Genomic DNA, 19,662 nt, shown 5'->3' with positions numbered 1-19,662 from the left:
GTGCCCTCTTTGTGAAACCTGAACAACTGACTTTTTTTTCTATTACGTTCTTTTTTTATTTTTTTATTTTTTTTTGTAGCCGTCAAGAAAACAAGAAAAGAACCCAGTGTGTTCTTTGTTTATGTAACTTGAATAAATGATATTCTATGTTATATGGCTAGCAGCTCATTTAGCTCATAAACAGTGATGAAGTCACAAACAAAGATTCAAGACAACACTCATCGGATGAAAGAGATACAGGTTATCAATTAAGGGGGAGAAGAATCAGAAATCAAGCCACTATGAGATCAAGGTTTTTGCCAAAAATTTGACAAAGGGGGGGAGTGTTGTCTCAAAGTATTTTCTCAAAGTTATGTGCAAAAAGAATTTCAGTTCTATAAAGGAATACCAGTCCTAAGAGGAATAGTTATTGAAGAATACTAGTTCTAAGGGGATTTGTTGTTGAAGATTTTCTAGTTCTAGTTTGATTAGGAATAGCTTTATTATTACGAATCTGTTAGGGGTAGCTACTATAAATAGGGGTTGTCCTTTATTACAGAACTCACGCATTCAACATTAATCTTGTGAGGTCCGAGAGTCATTGAGAAGAGTTACTAAATTCCCCTAAAAAGTAGTACATGTGTTTAGGTTTCAATAGTTTGGTAGGAAAGATCATTCTATTGTGTAATCTCAGGTTTCAAATAGTGTACTTTAAATATTAAGCTTTTAGTGGATTTAGGCAAATTCTCAAGTTGAAATGTGCCTCGCAAATTAGGGTTGTTTGCCCGAACTGCTTTACAGATTGTTTGTGTTACAACTTCAGCTTCGACATCACTGTGTGTTGCGTTCTACAAATTTTATAAAACTTTCCCTCCTCTCATATGATTTTCACACTCTTCTTCCCACAAAAATCTCCGGTGCTTTTTCTTCTTCCTCAATTCTTCCAAGTTCTCCAGCCGTCTTCCGACGTTCTTCTGACGAGACTTCCCATATTAAGATCAATTGCTTTGATTTTTTGTTTTTTTTTTTGTTTTTGTTTTTTGTTTTTTGTTTTTGTTTTTGTTTTTGTTTTTGTTCTTTTTTTTTTTTTTTTTTGATTTTTTGTTTTTTGTTTTTTGTTTTTTTTTTATATTTTTAAATCCTTTATTCCCATTATAGTGTTGCACATAATTAAATATCAATATTGGTGATCATTATAGTAATCTGATTCAAGTTAGAAAAAGAAGTAAATTATTAAAGAAAAAAACAAGACAGATTACTTGACTCTAAAATAGTCAACTTTTAATATAAGTACTAAATATAGCAGTAGTGCATGGTAAAAAAAATATTTGTATCAAAATTGACCGTATTTAATGTGACACACAAATCTATTGTTGTCCGTTTATATTCATTAACTAGTAATAAATTAATCATTAGTTAATTAGATAATAAAGTAACATGCATGCTCAAGATGTGCAAGTTGTATTGCTTTAATTAATATAACACGCCTTCGGCAATTAGCATTATAGGTAAAGAATAATTTTAACAAGATTTTCAGGTGATTGTAATCGACTGAACTGACTTTTGAAAATGAATTAAATAAATCACCGAATCAAAAGCTTGAGATTAAAGCTTTAAGTATTTGAAGTAACGTAATCAAAATGGAAAAACGCTTTTGTCCAACAATTTATTGAACGATAGATCATAATAATTTATGTCCTAATTTCCTAATGTGTATATCAACTAATTTTGGGAAGAGTGCAGGCATGCAAAGCTGTCATCATAATGAAGCTCAATATGCACAAAAAAGATGGTAAAATTGAATAGCCTAACATGCATGAATTGCTTGTTAATAATTCAAGAGCCTAACATGCACAAAAAGATGGTAAAATTGATTAGCCTAACATGCATGTATTGCTTGTTAATAATTCAAGACTGATTGAGACTCGTTTACAATGCATAGAAATAAATAAATAAATAAATAAATAAATAAATAAATAAATATATATATATATATATATATATATATATATATATATATATATATATATATATATATATCACAAACATGTGAATGCTTCGCCAAGGCGCGAAATAGGAATGGATTCTGTCCGTCCACGTGTCCAAATCTAATGGATGAGAAACACTGATTTTTAAAAAAAGCGGTGACATTTTCGTAAATAATTGAACATCGAAGTACAAGTAAAATGTATTACAAGTGCATGTAAAATGTATTATAGGTGCAAGTAAAAATTTACACTGAGCATCAATACTAAGTACACCTATAGTTATAAGTAGTTGCACCTATAGTTCTAAGTAGTTGCACAAATAGTTATAAGTAGTTGCACCTAGGTGCATGAATGTTTGCGGGTGGTTTTCAGGGGTATTACTACTCGCTAAACTCAGATCAATGAATGTTAACAAGGCAAAATTACATGCACTTATAGGTGAAAGTAGGTGCACCTATAGTTATAAGTAGTTGCACCTATAGTTATAAATAGTTGCACCCATAGTTATAAGTAGGTGCACCCAGGTGCATGAATGTTTGCGGGAAGTGAATGTTAACAACGCAAAGTTACATGCACTTATAGGTGAAAGTAGGTGCTCTTGTAAGTGATTTTACTTGCACTTCGATGTTTAATTATTTACGAAAATACCACCGTGTTTTTTTAATCTATTAGATCTGGACACGTGTCACGCGCGGATTCGTTCGCATATTCCCTCCTGGGCACTTATTCGCACCTGAGTGCATCCCTAAATATATATATATATATATATATATATATATATATATATATATATATATATATATATATATATATATATATATATATATATATATATATAGAGAGAGAGAGAGTAAAATCCTCCTATTTTATTTTCGCACTCAAACTTAAAGGACAATTTAATAATATCAATATAATGAATTAATTAGGAATATTAATATAATGAATTGATTAGAGCAATACCTTAACTAAATAAATAAACTTTCCTTTTGGAAAATCTTACAAATTTATAATTCTCATATTTTTCAGCTATAAATACAATGAGTTTATGACTAAAAAAATTAAAAGTCTTCAATTTACATTGCATCCTTTATTTCCCTTGCAAGTGACTCTCTCATTCCCTTCTTCCACCGCCCCTTAAAACTTCATATTGCAACTTTATAATTGACATGTAATATGCACAAAGTCACCACTTTCGTGGAGGACCGTCGGTTGAAGCACCTCACAGGCGTCAAGAGTAAGGAGCTCATCTTGAGGGTCACGCTCACCCATATTTCTATCCCTAATCCGAAAGTCGGTAGGACTCTGTTGCTCCTATCGCGTTTTCGCCTTTGAAGAGGACGTCGCCACCGCGGACCAGAAGAAATGAGTGATTTGGCCGGCGATGTTTTTAGAAATCAATAAAATAATAGTATGTTTATTTTATTTGTAATATGGTAATGTTTCCTAAAATATTTCCTGTATTTGATTTCAAAGTAATTATTAAATTTTATATCAATTTGTCTTATGTAAGATATGGTATGACATCTATATATGCTTTCCTCTTATGTTTTTCTTCTTCTTTTTATTTATCATTTTTTAATGCCAAATAATTACCATAAATAATTATTAAATAATTATAAATTTATATTTGGCAATTATTTTAATAATTAATTATTAAAGTAAGTATAATTTATTTTGTATTGTAGACACATTATTTTTAATAATTTTTATTTAAGCTATTCAAGTTTCTATGTTTTTCATATACAAAGCTATAATTGTAAATTTATAATTGTAATACATCCGTAATAATATTAAATAAATATTAACCATATGTTTAGATTTAATAATATATTATATTAAAAGAATTATATACTAATCTAATATAGTGATGATTAATACAGGTAAACCATATATAAGCATAATCTAATATAAGAAAATATTAATTATAAACCATATATGATTTCGGGAATAACTAAATTTATTGAAACTTAATTATTAGTAATTTCACCTTTAATATAAATATCTAGTTTTAATATACGAAAATTAACAAGATTTTTTCTTAATATGGATCTATATATTTTAAATAATTTTGATTTAATAATATTATACTTTAATTTTTAAAATAATACCTAATAATTTTAGTATTACATGACATACCATAGTTACCATAAATAATGTTTAATAATTGACAATTTGTATTAGACAATAAAAATTAATAGTTAATTATTAAGTCAATTATAAAATCTGTTGTACTGTGAACACATTATTTTTAACTATTTCAGTTTAACAATATTATAACTTATTTATAAAAATTCAAAGTAATACTTTTAGTACTATTGGTGTGACTAATGATTATCTTAATTATTAAGGCAATTAATAGGTATTTAGCTTTAAAAAGTCTTCAAATGTATGAATTATAGTTGCACGAAATCAATTAGTAGAAAAATTATATTAGGCAATCTAATTAATAATTTACTTTTTAAATTATATCCCCCTTTTAATAATGATATTTTCCTAAAGTATATACACAGATTATGTTTATCAATATACAATTAAAAGTATATATATATATATATATATATATATATATATATATATATATATATATATATATATAGGGATGCACTCAGGTGCGAATAAGTGCTCAGGAGGGAAATGCGAACGAATCACCGCGCGACACGTGTCCAGATCTAATAACTTTAAAAAAAACGCGGTGGCATTTTCGTAAATAATTGAACATCGAAGTGCAAGTAAAATCACTTACAAGTGCACCTACTTTCACCTATAAGTGCATGTAATTTTGCCTTGTTAGCATTCACTTTCCGCAACACATTCATGCACCTGGGTATGCCTATAACTATATGTGCAACTATTTATAACTATAGGTGCACCTACTTATAAATATAGGTGCACCTACTTTCACATATAAGTGCATGTAATTTTGCCTTGTTAGCATTCACTTTCCGCAAACATTCATGCACCTGGGTGTGCTTATAACTATATGTGCAACTATTTATAACTATAGGTGCAACTACTTATAACTATAGGTGCACCTACTTTCACCTATAAGTGCGTGTAATTTTACCTTGTTAGCATTCATTGATCTGAGTTCTGCAGGTAGTAATACCCCTAAAAACCACTCGCAAACATTCATACACCTAGGTGCAACTACTTATAACTATGTGTGTAACTACTTAGAACTATATGTGCAACTACTTAGAACTATAGGTGCAACTAAGTATTGATGCTCAGTGTAAATTTTTACTTGCACCGATAATACATTTTACATGCACTTGTAATACATTTTACTTGCACTTCGATGTTCAATTATTTACGAAAATGCCACCGCGTTTTTTAAAAAAATCAGTGTTTCTCATCCATTAGATCTGAACACGTGGACGGACAAAATCCATTCCTATTTCGCGCCTGGGCGAAGCATTCGCACCTGAATGCGATTATATATATATATATATATATATATATATATATATATATACTTAATGTATAATATTATTAGTACAAAATAAATTATACTTGCCTTAATGATTAATTATTCATATTATTACTTAATAATTATTTATTTTAATTCTCTTCACCATTTTCAATGTACTTATTATGGTTATTTTATGGTAATCTATATACATATATATTTTTATACTTAATGTATAATATTATTGGCACAAAATAAATTATACTTACCTTAATATATAATTAATTTTTAATATAATTTCCTACTTTTTATTAATGGTAATTATTCTGGTAAATTTTATTTCCTTCTTTCGTGAAATTATTATGACAATATGGTAATATATTTCAAAATTTTGGCAATTTCATTATTTATTATGGTAATTTTTATGTTTAATATATTTCAATATTGGAAGAAAACACATATTATAATTAATATAATAAATGAAATTATTGTAGTAATTGCCACAATATTTGGTAATTATACTTAATATAATTAATGAAATTGAGAAATAAAATATTTCTTTCGGTTGCAAAATTTAAATTTAAATTCTTTATGTTATGAAAATAGATACTTGACCAAATATATTAAAGTAACTATATTATTGTATTGTACATTTTCACATATTTTCATTTTTTTCTATTTTTAATTTTAAATTCATAATAAAAAAAATTCCCTGCAACACACGGGTAATTCAAATCCAAAACATTGATATATAAATTGTTTAAAGTTTCAGCACCAGATGCGTATATATACATGTTGGCTATTATTTGGGTAATTATTTCCTCGAATTAAAGCAGTAATAACATCATAAAACATAATCGATTCAACTCAATTCTTCAATTGCACTATATAATATTCGATGTTATTGATACTGTTTATACTGAGTGGTATATTTATACGGTCGTAAGCAAGGCTCGGATCTCTCACATGGGTCGGGAAGGTCCGATCTTGCCTCCGACCGTATAAATATACCACTCAGTATAAACAGTATCATTTTGGCGCCGTCCGTGGGGATCGAACTGAAAGCCGTTGCGGTAAACACCAGACCGATCCTGAAAATGTTTCCATTCATGGACTTCAATAACGATGCGGAAGCCGAGGAGAGCTCATCAGACCTCCGATTACAGATGAATCCGCGGATGGACCTCAATACACCACCGGGCAGGGAGATGACCCCGGACCCGGTTAATTTCATTCAACCAGGAGTAGCATTCCCTGGCATCCCCGGACAAATGCCACTCCAATACCCGATGTATGCACCCGGGATGTTTGATCCGGTGTACCCATATTGGCAAAGCCCACAACGCTTCTTCGGAGCCCAATACCAGTACCCACCAGGCCCGGGCGCCTACCAACCCTACATGCCCATGCCAATGCCGAATGCGCCGAACGTGCCCGAGCCAGGCCAGTCAGTGGCGTCAGCGCCAGCAGCGGCACCAGAGCTCTGCCGGGCCCAATCTGAGCGCCGACCGGCCCGGTCGAGGCTAGGACCTGGAGCAGCTCACGAGCGGGGGGCTGAAGAAGTCCCCGCGCGCATGAGTGCTTTCGTTCATCTCCAGCCGTCTGTGCATCAGCGAATCGGAGCCCGACAAGATATGGAGGAATCTGTAAACCTCCCAGCGCCCCGACAAGAAGAGTCCGGAGAAGTCAGCAGCTGCAGATCTAAGAGAATGGCTCGACGGGCTGCTGACCGAGAGGATCCGCGAAACGAAGCTAAGGGACTGTTGCAGCAAGTCCGGGAGGAATTTAGTAAATGGAGGCGTGAGCATGGCCACCGGTCGTCCGAACCTGAAGCGCCCCTACTGCGCAACCCCTTCACGGCAGATGTAATGAGCCTCCCCTACCCTCACGACTTGCGAATACCGGGGAATAAAGGTTACGATGGAAAAACCGACCCGGAAGCACACATTAACTCCTACTATGGAAACATGCTGATGATGGGAGTAACCGACGCAGTAATGTGTCGAGCGTTTTACTCAACCTTGACAGGGAGGGCAGCAGACTGGTTCCAAACATTGGAGCCCGGTTCAATCGCCTGTTTCGCGGAGTTGGCGAAAAAGTTCGTGCACAAATTCGCCACCTCCAAAGAAGTCCGGAAACACTTCACTTACCTTGAAAAGGCCAAGCAACTAGAAGGCGAGTCCTTGACGGACTTCCTCGTCAAATGGAAGGCAGCGATCGGCGAGGTTGAACCCCTCGACGACCGGACAGCGATCAACGTGTTGCATTCCAATTTGCGTGCTGATAGCCATATTTTACACTCTTATTTTATATACATCTTTATAATATTTTTGCATTATTTATTTACTATTATATAATAATTTTATCTTTTTAGAATTTAATAATTAACTAGTTAAATAAGTGTTTTATAATAATATTTAGTTAATAATGTTTTTTAGTCCAACAAACTTTTTCTTTTTATTTAATATAATTTATGCATTAGTAATTTAGTGTGGACCAAACTCTTAGCAAGAAAGCAAAGCTAATTAAAGATTTGTGTTTTAATTTCTTAACTACAGAACGTATGACACGGAAGCAGAAATCTTCATCGACCGATTCTGGTGCTGAGCGGCATTCGCGGAAGAAACAATAGAAATGAGTGGTACAAAATAGCTTTAGTTAATTTAGGAAGTATATAAATAGTAGAAGTTTTTCTATTGTAAAACGTTCATTCTTCCCCTCTCGATTATTCTATAAAGCTGTTATCAATGTCCATTCATTGCTAATTTCTTTAGCTTGGTTTAGTGAATTGAAGCCCCAGAATTGATTATGCTGTAAGATTATTTATTTATTTTTATTATATAATTTTTATGCATTTGGGTATTGAATATTCTTCTAAGTTATTTGAATAGTTGTATCATTTAATTGCTAGGGAGGCCTACTAGTTATTTATTTGATATAATTATTTGCTATATTAGATAATGTTGTGCTACAAATTACTCTAATATTCAGTAGCAACTGGGTTAATTATTGACGGCTTAGTGATAATTGGACTCGGGTAGAATATTTTCCTAAATTAAATGCAACCGCTTGTGCTTGTGTTATTTAGTTTGTCGGTTTTCCTAGTTCCTATTGCTGCTATTAAATTAAATCTATAGCGCTTGTCTTAGGTTATTTAGTAGTTAGGGGTAATTAAACCGCGTGTGCTTTAGTTACCTACAACTAAGGAAAAACGGAAATGAAATAATTTCACGACAAATATTCAACTGCATATTAATTACTTTATAAATCAATGATCAGTGTTAAACTCCGGTGGTGGATCTTTACTAACCAAGGTCTCCTATTATAAGTGTTTTCGATAAATTATTTTCATTGCTTTATTCGTTCAATTAAATTTCTTGTTTATTTAAATTCTCTTTTATTTTATCTTTATTCTCGATATATTCCAAACCCCCCTACCTTTAATTTGAGCACAAAAGTTAAACTAGTTACTCCTCGTGGGATCGATCCTTACTCCCGCTACTACGTTTGTAAGGTTTTAATTTGGAAGCCTACGACAGCTCACCAAATTTTGGCGCCGTTGCCGGGGAGATTTTCTTGTTTATTTTGTGTTTATTTAATTATTTATTTGTTTATCTGTTTTTCTCGTTAATTTGTCCCATAAAAATTTAAAAAAAAAATCTTTTCTTTCGTTACTTTTACATAATTGCTGCAATATATTTTCTTTTTGTTTATGCCCATAACTCGATCTGCTAACAAAGAAGTCCTGCCATACAATCCAGAAATTGAAAGAACTGTACGCAGGTGGAGGAAACAAGTTTTGAGGAAATTGGAGTTTAATGATCTGGTACCGATTCTACCAATTCTGATTTAGAAGAGGAACCCATGACTCAAAATCGGACTTTAAAAGAGCTTGGAGCTCCAAATTTAGATCAGCAACCTTTATGCATCACGTTTCCTGCTCTAGGTGCCAATGTACAATTTGAATTAAAATCTGGATTAATTCATCTTTTGCCTTCTTTTCATGGACTTGCAGGTGAAGATCCTCACAAACACTTAAAGGAATTCCATGTGGTGTGTTCGAGTATGAAACCCACAGGGGTTACTGAAGAACAAATCAAGTTGAGAGCCTTCCCATTTTCTTTAAAAGATTCAGCGAAGGATTGGCTATATTATTTACCCTCCGGAAGCATCACCACATGGAATAACTTAAAGACACTATTCCTTGAAAAATATTTCCCAGCTTCAAGGGCGGCCAACATTAGGAAAGAAATCTGTGGTATAAGGCAAAACAATGGAGAGTCCCTATATGAATATTGGGAGCGTTTCAAGAAACTATGTGCAAGCTGCCCACACCATCAAATCAGTGATCAATTACTCATCCAGTACTTTTATGAAGGACTCTTTCCAATGGATGGAAGCATGATTGATGCCGCAAGCGGTGGTTCTTTAGTTGACAAGACACCAGACGCCGCAAGAACTCTAATTGCAAACATGGCTGCGAATCCTCAACAGTTTGGCAATAGACTTGTCCAACCGTCTAAGCAAGTGAATGAGGTAAATATTTCTGCTATTGAACAACAAATTACTGGTTTAACTACTCTTGTTCGTCAATTAGCAGTAGGGAATATGCAAACTGTAAAAGCATGTGGAATTTGCTCGGTAGTTGGGCACCAAACTGATGCCTGCCCAACTCTTCAAGAAGAACCTATTGAACAAGTCAACATGGCTGGAGGTTTTCCTGGACAACCTCAAGGTAAGTATGATCCATTTTCCAATACATATAATCCTGGATGGAGGGATCACCCAAACTTTAGCTATGGGAACTCACAAGGGAACCAGTTTGTTCAGAATCGTTCCAACTTTCAAACGTATAGACAACAATTCCCTTCCAGCCACCAACCAGCCCAAAGCTCTAGCTCAGGTATGAATCTAGAAGATATTGTTAAATCTCTTGCTACTAACACTTTGCAGTTTCAACAAGAAACACAACTATTCCAACAGGAGACAAGGGCTAGTATTCAAGAAACAAAGGCTAGTATTCAAAACTTAGAAAGGCAAGTTGGCCAACTAGCAACTACGGTAAGTCGGTTGGAAGCACAGAGTTCTGGCAAATTACCCTCTCAAACGATCGTTAATCCTAAAGAGAATGTAAGTGCAATTACTGTGAGTAGTATGTCGCTGGAAAAGAACGTCGATCTAAACAAGGGAATAAGTTCAGGGATCATTGTCAATAATAAAGAGACGTCCGAAGGTAAGCTTTCTTCTTTTTCTGATTATGAACCAGTACCCCCATTTCCTCAAGCTCTTTTAGAACCAATAAGAGGAAAATCGAATAATGATATGTATGAAACATTTCGTGAGTGTGAGGCTAATAAACCATTTTTAGATTCTATGAAAAAAATACCTCGCTATGCAAATTTTCTAAAAGAGTTATGCACTTTGAAAAATAAACGAAATAACGGAGTTGAGGAAATGAAAGTGCATGAGAATGTCTCTATGGCTAGTCAAGACAATCTTCCTGAAAAGTGCAAAGACCCAGGTATGTTTACTATTCCGTGCATGATAAGTGGTGTTAAACTTGAAAATGCTATGTTAGATTTAGGAGCTTCTATTAATGTTATGTCATATCCTGTGTATGCTTCTTTAAATCTTGGACCCCTGAATAAATCTAGTATAGTAATTCAATTGGCTGATGGATCTACTACATATCCTAGGGGTGTGGTTGAGGATTTGCTTGTTAAAGTTAATAACTTCGTTTTTCCTGCTAATTTTTATGTCCTTGATATGGAAAATAATAATCAAATTTCTCATATTTTGTTAGGAAGACCATTTTTAAAAACCGCAAAAACTAAAATCGATATTCATAATGGTATGCTTACAATGGAGTCTAATGGTAAACTTGTGACTTTTAATATATATGATACCATGAAATCTCCTAGTAATGATAATTTTGCAATTTTTGTTGATTCTTTAAAACTTGTTAAATTTAATGCAATTGCTTCTATTGAAAATAAAGAAGAACCAAATAATAAATCATCTTTGAGTCCTAATCTGCATGAAGGGGCTGTTTCTTTGAATACTCATAATCATCGAAGGTACTCAAAAAGGCGATGGAAATTTAAAGAAATATCATAAGTCGAGCCAACGACGATAAACAAAGGCGCTGCTTGGGAGGCAACCTAAGGTGTGTTTGTTCCATTTTTATTTTATTTTATTCAATAACCCTTTTTCTGCATGTTTTTATTCAATATTGGGGACAATGTTGATAATAAGTGTGGGGGAGGAGATTTAGTTTTATTATTTGTTTACTTAATTTAGTTTTATTGTTTGTTTTCTTATGTCAAACAAATTTTTATTATAATTTGTTTTCTTATTTCATAATTTTCAAAATATATTTTATTAATATTTTATGCAAAATAAGTATTATTTTGAAAAATAATATTTTTTTTTCTTTCTTGGAATGCATAACATGGTTGAATAAATAGTTTGGCAAGTTGTGATTAGTTTGTTAGCATCTCTTGTTTGATATGTAGTGGCTATATTAAGTAAGCAATAAACCTGTGAGTGTTTTGAGCCACTGACTGACACTTCGGTCTTATTTTCTTTCTTTTGTGTGATTTCTTCCATAATTTTGTTTATCTAGAACTTGCCTTGATTCTCTTTTAAAGCTAATTAGACCATGCATGATTCAAGTGTGATTAAGGCCATTATTTGACTTTGAGCTTCACTAGCCAAATAACCGGTTTGTCCTCTGATTTATTTTCCTTTGTTAACCACTTTGAGCTTTATGGCCATTCCTTTCTTTATTTTGAACCACATTACAAGCCTTTTATATCTAAAATAATGCCTTCACCCAGCTGAATAACTAGTGGAGCAAATTTTGGATTATTTTTAATCTACGTGAGGTTGGGAAAGATTAGTGTGGGGGAGATCACTTACTTTTGTTAGTATGATTGAGAGTGAGGTGAGTTATATCTTCGTTGCCAATATGTCGTTGGTCTTCTATGAAAAAAAAAATGAAAAATTGAAAAATTGAAAAAAAATGAAAATGGAAAAATGGAGAATATATGTTTGAAAAAGAAAAATATTGCTGGAAATTTATGAGAAAATGAGAAAGAATCAGCAATTGATTTTGAGTTGAAGTTACTTCTAAATAAACGAAGTAAGGGAGAAATTCTGGTAATACTGAGGAAGCATTCTATACTTTTGAGAATGATAGTCATATTGGAGCCTCAATAGGAAATGCTTTGAGTGAAAAATTGAGGGTGTTGAGCAAGTATCTTGGATTATTTGCTTATATTTTGCTCCTCTAGTTTGAAAGTTATATTTGAGCTACTTCCCTAAATATTTCATACCTTAACCCTAGCCCCATTACAACCTGTGAAAAGTCCTTATGATTTGTGTCATGCATGACTCTTGTAGTGGTGATTGAGAAGATATGCAAGCCTATGGTAGAGCAATTTTATAGGAATGAACTTGAGTGAAATTTATACCCATCAAACACTTGAGTGATAAGTGACATTCCTGTGAGGGCTTACTTATTTAGTTTTCTCCATTTTCAAACAGGGTGCTAACTTATTAATTGCAGGGTGCTTTAGATTGTTGTTCATTATATGTTGTGAGTTTTGGGAATTTCATTTCAATTTACTTCGTAAATAATATTTTTGCTTGGGGACAAGCAAATGTTTTAGTGTGGGGGAATTTGATAGGCATATTTTACACTCTTATTTTATGTACATCTTTATAATATTTTTGCATTATTTATTTACTATTATATAATAATTTTATCTTTTTAGAATTTAATAATTAACTAGTTAAATAAGTGTTTTATAATAATATTTAGTTAATAATGTTTTTTAGTCCAACAAACTTTTTCTTTTTATTTAATATAATTTATGCATTAGTAATTTAGTGTGGACCAAACTCTTAGCAAGAAAACAAAGCTAATTAAAGATTTGTGTTTTAATTTCTTAACTACAGAACGTATGACGCGGAAGCAGAAATCTTCATCGACCGATTCTGGTGCTGAGCGGCATTCGCGGAAGAAACAATAGAAATGAGTGGTACAAAATAGCTTTAGTTAATTTAGGAAGTATATAAATAGTAGAAGTTTTTCTATTGTAAAACGTTCATTCTTCCCTCTCGATTATTCTATAAAGCTGTTATCAATGTCCATTCATTGCTAATTTCTTTAGCTTGGTTTAGTGAATTGAAGCCCCGGAATTGATTATGTTGTAAGATTATTTACTTATTTTTATTATATAATTTTTATGCATTTGGGTATTGAATATTCTTCTAAGTTATTTGAATAGTTGTATCATTTAATTGCTAGGGAGGCCTACTAGTTATTTATTTGATATAATTATTTGCTATATTAGATAATGTTGTGCTACAAATTACTCTAATATTCAGTAGCAACTGGGTTAATTATTGACGGCTTAGTGATAATTGGACTCGGGTAGAATATTTTCCTAAATTAAATGCAACCGCTTGTGCTTGTGTTATTTAGTTTGTCGGTTTTCCTAGTTCCTATTGCTGCTATTAAATTAAATCTATAGCGCTTGTCTTAGGTTATTTAGTAGTTAGGGGTAATTAAACCGCGTGTGCTTTAGTTACCTACAACTAAGGAAAAACGGAAATGAAATAATTTCACGACAAATATTCAACTGCATATTAATTACTTTATAAATCAATGATCAGTGTTAAACTCCGGTGGTGGATCTTTACTAACCAAGGTCTCCTATTATAAGTGTTTTCGATAAATTATTTTCATTGCTTTATTCGTTCAATTAAATTTCTTGTTTATTTAAATTCTCTTTTATTTTATCTTTATTCTCGATATATTCCAAACCCCCCTACCTTTAATTTGAGCACAAAAGTTAAACTAGTTACTCCTCGTGGGATCGATCCTTACTCCCGCTACTACGTTTGTAAGGTTTTAATTTGGAAGCCTACGACAGCTCACCACGTGCCGGGGCCCTATACCAAGAATTCATCCTACACCCTCCGGCTACCTACGATGAGGCAATCCGAAGGGTAACTGACTATGCTAATGCTGGTGAAGCCAATTTCGCCAAGCGCCAACAAGAGGCCGACAGCAGCCGAAAACCGCAGGGCCGACAAGAGGAGGGGAAGACGAACGACAGATCCGGCCGAGGGCGAGGAAGAGCACCCGACTTTACCCCCTTGAACAGACCGGCAGTCGACGTCCTTCGATTTTCCCAATCTTGCAACATGATCCAGTTGCCGGAACCACAGCGCGAGGGTCGCGACAAGACAAAGTATTGCGCGTACCATCGCAGCAAAGGGCACGAAACGGAAGACTGCACGACCCTCAGGCAAGTCATAGAGGAGTTGTTACGATCGGGAAAGCTCACTGAGTTCACCAACAAGAAGGACGAGAAAAAATCGTCTTGGAAAAACCCGTTCAAGAAATCAAATAAGAACAAAAAAGACAAAGATCACGACCGGGACACCGAGCCCCGACAGTCGACTGGAAAACAAGTCATCCACGTCATATTCGGTGGCCCGGAGGAAAGTTCCAATGCCCGGGAGAAATTCCAAATCGGACTAATAGGATCTGAGCCTAGTGAGAAGAGACAAAAGCTAGAACCAATCACGTTTACCCCGAGCGATATGCTGGAGGGAGAGGACTGCAACACTGAAGCATTGGTCGTCACGATCGACATCATGGGGACCGACGTCCAACGTGTCATGGTGGACACGGGCAGCAGCGTGAATGTCTTGTACATGGACGTCTTCCAGAAGCTAAAATTAGAACCGATCGAGTTAACACCCATCGGGACCCCATTATCTGGATTCACTGGTGATACTATCCATCCGGAGGGAAAGATAACATTGCCGGTAGAAATTGGCAACTGACCCCGGACGATAAAAACCATGATGGAATTCATCATCGTCAACCTTCGATGCGTCTACAACGCTATCTTAGGGAGACCTGCGATCGTGTCGATCGGAGGAATTATCTCCATGCCCCACTTATGCATGAAATTCCCAACCCCCGAAGGAGTAGGGGTCGTCCGAGGAGACGTCCGATCAGCCCGGAAGTGCTACCAAAAGGCAATCGACAGAAAGGAGGCCTGGAATTCCCAAGTGAATTCAATCTCCAAGAAAGCGGAAGCTGAACGGAAGGAACAGCCGGAACCGTCGGATGAGGTCGAAGAGGTCCCCATACAAGCTGACTGCCCGGAAAGGACGATCCGCATTGGACGGCAGCTCCCCCCCGGCGATCAAGGAAGCTGTCTTATTCGTACTAAGAGAGTTCTCAGACATCTTTGCATGGGGACCGGAGGACATGCCAGGAGTGGACCGGACAGTGATATGCCACCGATTGGCTGTCAGTCCGACAGCACGACCGGTGAAACAGAAGACAAGGCATCTCTCCAATGACCGCCGGGAGTTTGTCAGAAGTGAAGTCAAAACCCTCACCGAGATCGGCCACCTCCGCCTGGTCGTTTATCTCGATTGGGTCGCCAATGTTGTTTTAGTGCCCAAACCACCAACATGGCGGATGTGCATCGACTACACAGACCTGAACAAGGCATGCCCGTTGGAACCATACCCCCTACCGAGCATACACCAAATGGTCGATGACACGGCTGGGGCGGACCTCATGAGCTTCATGGACGCATTTAGAGGGTACCATCAGATTTTGATGGCCGAGGAAGATGAAGCCAAAACGTCCTTCGTGACTCCGGACGGACTCTTCTGTTATAGAGTCATGCCGTTCGGACTACGGAATGCCGGGGCCACGTATCAGAGGATGATCAACGCCTTATTCGAAGGACAGCTCGGTCGAACGATGGAAGCGTATGTGGACGACATGCTCGTCAAAAGTAAAGACCGGATGGACCACGCCCGGGATCTTCGAGCATGTTTCGAGGTAATGCGCACCTACCGGTTGCGTCTAAACCCGGCAAAATGCACGTTTGCCGTCCAGACCGGGAAGTTTTTGGGATTCATGATGACGAAGAAGGGAATCGAACCCAACCCGGTTAAGGTAAAAGCTATATTGGATATGCAACCGCCCACCACAGTCCGGGAAGTCCAGCAACTAACCGGAAGACTGGCCGCTCTCAGTCGATTCCTATCCAAGCTAGCGGAAAAGGCTTTACCCTTCTTCAAGACACTAAGAAAGGTCAATGGATTTGTGTGGGATGAGGAGTGCCAGGCGGCATTCAAGGAATTGAAGGAATACTTAATATCTCCGATCGTCCTTTCCAAGCCCGAACCGGGCGAAGACCTTGACCTCTACCTGGCTGCCTCTGACCGAGCTGTGAGCGCTGCGCTATGCCGCACGGATTCCGACGGTGTACAACGATCGGTATATTATGTCAGCCACGCCCTCCAAGGCCCGGAACTCAGATACTCCCGCTTCGAAAAGATGGTACTCGCCCTCTACACGACTGCAAAGAAACTCACCCCCTATTTTCAGGGCAGAGTCATCCGAGTGCTAACCGACCAACCGATCGGAGCCGTCCTTCGCACGGCTTCTTCCTCCGGCCGCCTTGTAAAATGGGCCATGATGTTAACACAGTTTGCCATTGAGTACAAGCCTTGACCGGCTATCAAGGGACAAGCGCTAGCAGACTTCGTCGTCGAATGTACAGCCAGGGAAACCCCAACCGCAGATCAGCAGGTTCAAGATGTTTCATGGTGGGAAGTCGCCACCGACGGATCAAGCAGTTGGAAAGGCTCCGAAGGAGGTGTTGTCATCACGAGCCCTGAAGGATTCAAGGTCTAATACGCTCTGATCTACCAGTTCTCTCCCACAAACAACGAGGCAGAATATGAGGCCTTCGTCGCAGGATTGCAGTTTGCAAGGGACCTCGGAGCAGAAAGCGTAAGGGCTCGAACAGACTCGTCACTGGTAGTCGGGCAAGTTTTGGGAGACTTTGAAGTCAATGGCGAACGACTAGGACGCTACCGAGATCTAGCGATCGAACGTCTAACCACTTTCAGGACGTATGCAGTTCAACATGTTCCCCGGATGGACAACGCTGACGCTGACATCCTCTCGAAGTTGAGCGTGGAAGCACCCGAGCATATCTCTCGAGTAGCCCGGGTCCTCGTCGTACCGTATCCTTATATCGACCACCGACAAGTCTTGCCGATTCAACCGGTCGAAGAAAATTGGATAACCGATATAATGGGATACTTGGAAGACGGTCGACTCCCGGATGATGAGGCGAGAGCCCGAAAAGCCAAGCTTCGAGCACCAAGGTTCCAGATACAGGAAGGTCGGCTGTACAGACGGTCGTACGCGGGCCCGCTTATGAGATGTCTATCCGCCTTTGAAGCGAGTGTGAGACCTGTCAAATATTTGCAAGGATGCCTGGACGACCGGCTACCTTCTACCACCCGGTCAGCACAGCCATCCCCTTCGCGCGGTGGGGGGTAGACATCGTTGGACCGTTTCCCCAATTGTCGGGGCGACGAAAATTCATAATAGTTGTGATAGATTATTTTTCCAAGTGGGTGGAAGCGGAACCCCTCGCAACGGTCACGTCACAACAGTGTGCCTGTTTCATATAGCGAAACGTGGTTTCAAGGTTCGGGGTACCGGTGCAGATTGTTATAGATAATGGAAGACAGTTCGAGGGCCAACACTTCAAAAACTTCCTAGCAACGATCGGCACAAAATCCATCCGGTCGTCCGTAGCATACCCCCAGGGGAACGGCCAAGTGGAAAATGCTAATCGGACGATCTTAGAGGGTCTAAAGAAAAAACTGCACTGAGCCGGCCGGTCATGGGCGGATGAGCTCCCGTTTGTCCTGTGGACATACCGCACCACCCCAAGAGAGGCGACCGGCGAAACGCCCTTCGCTTTAGTCTATGGGGCCGAAGCACGCCTACCTGTTGAAGCATGGATTGCGAGCCCGAGGGAGAGTAGATACGTCGAAGGAGAAAACGATGCAGCCCGATCCTTAGATCTAGACTGTATCGAAGAAAGAAGAGACCTAGCGGCCCAGAGAATCGCCGACTACCAAAAAAGGATCAAAGCCACTCGAGACGTCCGGGTACGTCCGCGCTACTTCCAAGTCGGGGACTACGTACTGAGAAGACGCGAAGCCAGCCAACCTCAAGAAGGAGGGAAATTGGCGCAGAACTGGGAAGGCCCGTATGTGGTGTCAGCAGTAATACGCCCGGGTACCTACAAGCTCGAAACGACAACCGGTAGACCGGTCGACCGGACGTGGAACTCAAAGAATTTGGTGATGTTCCGTCAATAGAATGTCATAGGTGGAGCTGTAATTTCCTGTTTCTTTCATTTCCCGTTTGAACCTGTTGTATTGTACTTTTCTTCCCGAGACCACATGAGTTGGCTCGAATGTTGTAACGTCATTACTTAGATGTCTGCAATGAAAATCGTCCTTCCACCAACAAACAAGAATCTCGCCAACATCCTGCAGCCGGAACCGGCTTAAACTTCCGGCCTTTGTTGCCCAAACGACCACAATGTCGCTTAAACTTCCGGCCTTTGTTGCCCAAACGACCACAATGTCGCTTAAACTTCCGGCCTTTGTTGCCCAAACGACCACAATGTCGCTTAAACTTCCGGCCTTTGTTGCCCAAACGACCACAATGTCGCTTAAACTTCCGGCCTTTGTTGCCCAAACGACCACAATGTCGCTTAAACTTCCGGCCTTTGTTGCCTAAACGACCATAATGTCGATAAACTTTGTAGTCCGACTGGCAACTGACCGACCGTCATAGCCGCTCGGACTCGGGGGGCTATACACGCGTTTTTTCGCGTTCGCCTCCTTACCTTTGCAGTCCGACCGGCAATTGACCGACCGTCATAGCCGCTCGGACTCGGGGGGCTATACACGCGTTTTCTCGCGTTTGCCTCCTTACCTTTGCAGTCCGACCGGCAACTGACCGACCGTCATAGCCGCTCGGACTCGGGGGGCTATACACGCGTTTTTTCGCGTTTGCCTCCTTACCTTTGCAGTCCGACCGGTAAGTGACCGACCGTCATAGCCGCTCGGACTCGGGGGGCTATACACGCGTTTTTTCGCGTTTGCCTCCTTACATTTGCAGTCCGACCGGAAAGTGACCGACCGTCATAGCCGCTCGGACTCGGGGGGCTATACACGCGTTTTTTCGCGTTCGCCTCCTTACCTTTGCAGTCCGACCGGCAACTGACCGACCGTCATAGTCGCTCGGACTCGGGGGGCTATACACGCGTTTTTTCGCGTTTGCCTCCATACCTTTGCAGTCCGACCGGCAACTGACCGACCGTCATAGCCGCTCGGACTCGGGGGGCTATACACGCGTTT

The 19,662-nt window shown here is 38.2% G+C and overlaps 1 protein-coding gene across 1 annotated transcript; it reads left to right on the top strand.

Annotated features, from left to right (window-relative positions):
- The first annotated feature begins 6,485 nt into the window (after nucleotides 1-6,485).
- On the top strand, nucleotides 6,486-15,240 carry LOC109173956. Its single transcript, XM_019323278.1, has 2 exons — nucleotides 6,486-7,653; nucleotides 14,309-15,240. Exons 1-2 carry the CDS (start codon nucleotides 6,486-6,488, stop codon nucleotides 15,238-15,240), a joined length of 2,100 nt encoding a protein of 699 aa, XP_019178823.1.
- Nucleotides 15,241-19,662: the final 4,422 nt, after the last annotated feature.

Source organism: Ipomoea nil, unplaced genomic scaffold, assembly GCF_001879475.1.
Source record: "Ipomoea nil cultivar Tokyo-kokei standard unplaced genomic scaffold, Asagao_1.1 scaffold0510, whole genome shotgun sequence".
NCBI classification, from domain to species: Eukaryota; Viridiplantae; Streptophyta; class Magnoliopsida; order Solanales; family Convolvulaceae; genus Ipomoea; species Ipomoea nil.
This window is presented reverse-complemented; position numbering and strand designations above follow the sequence as displayed.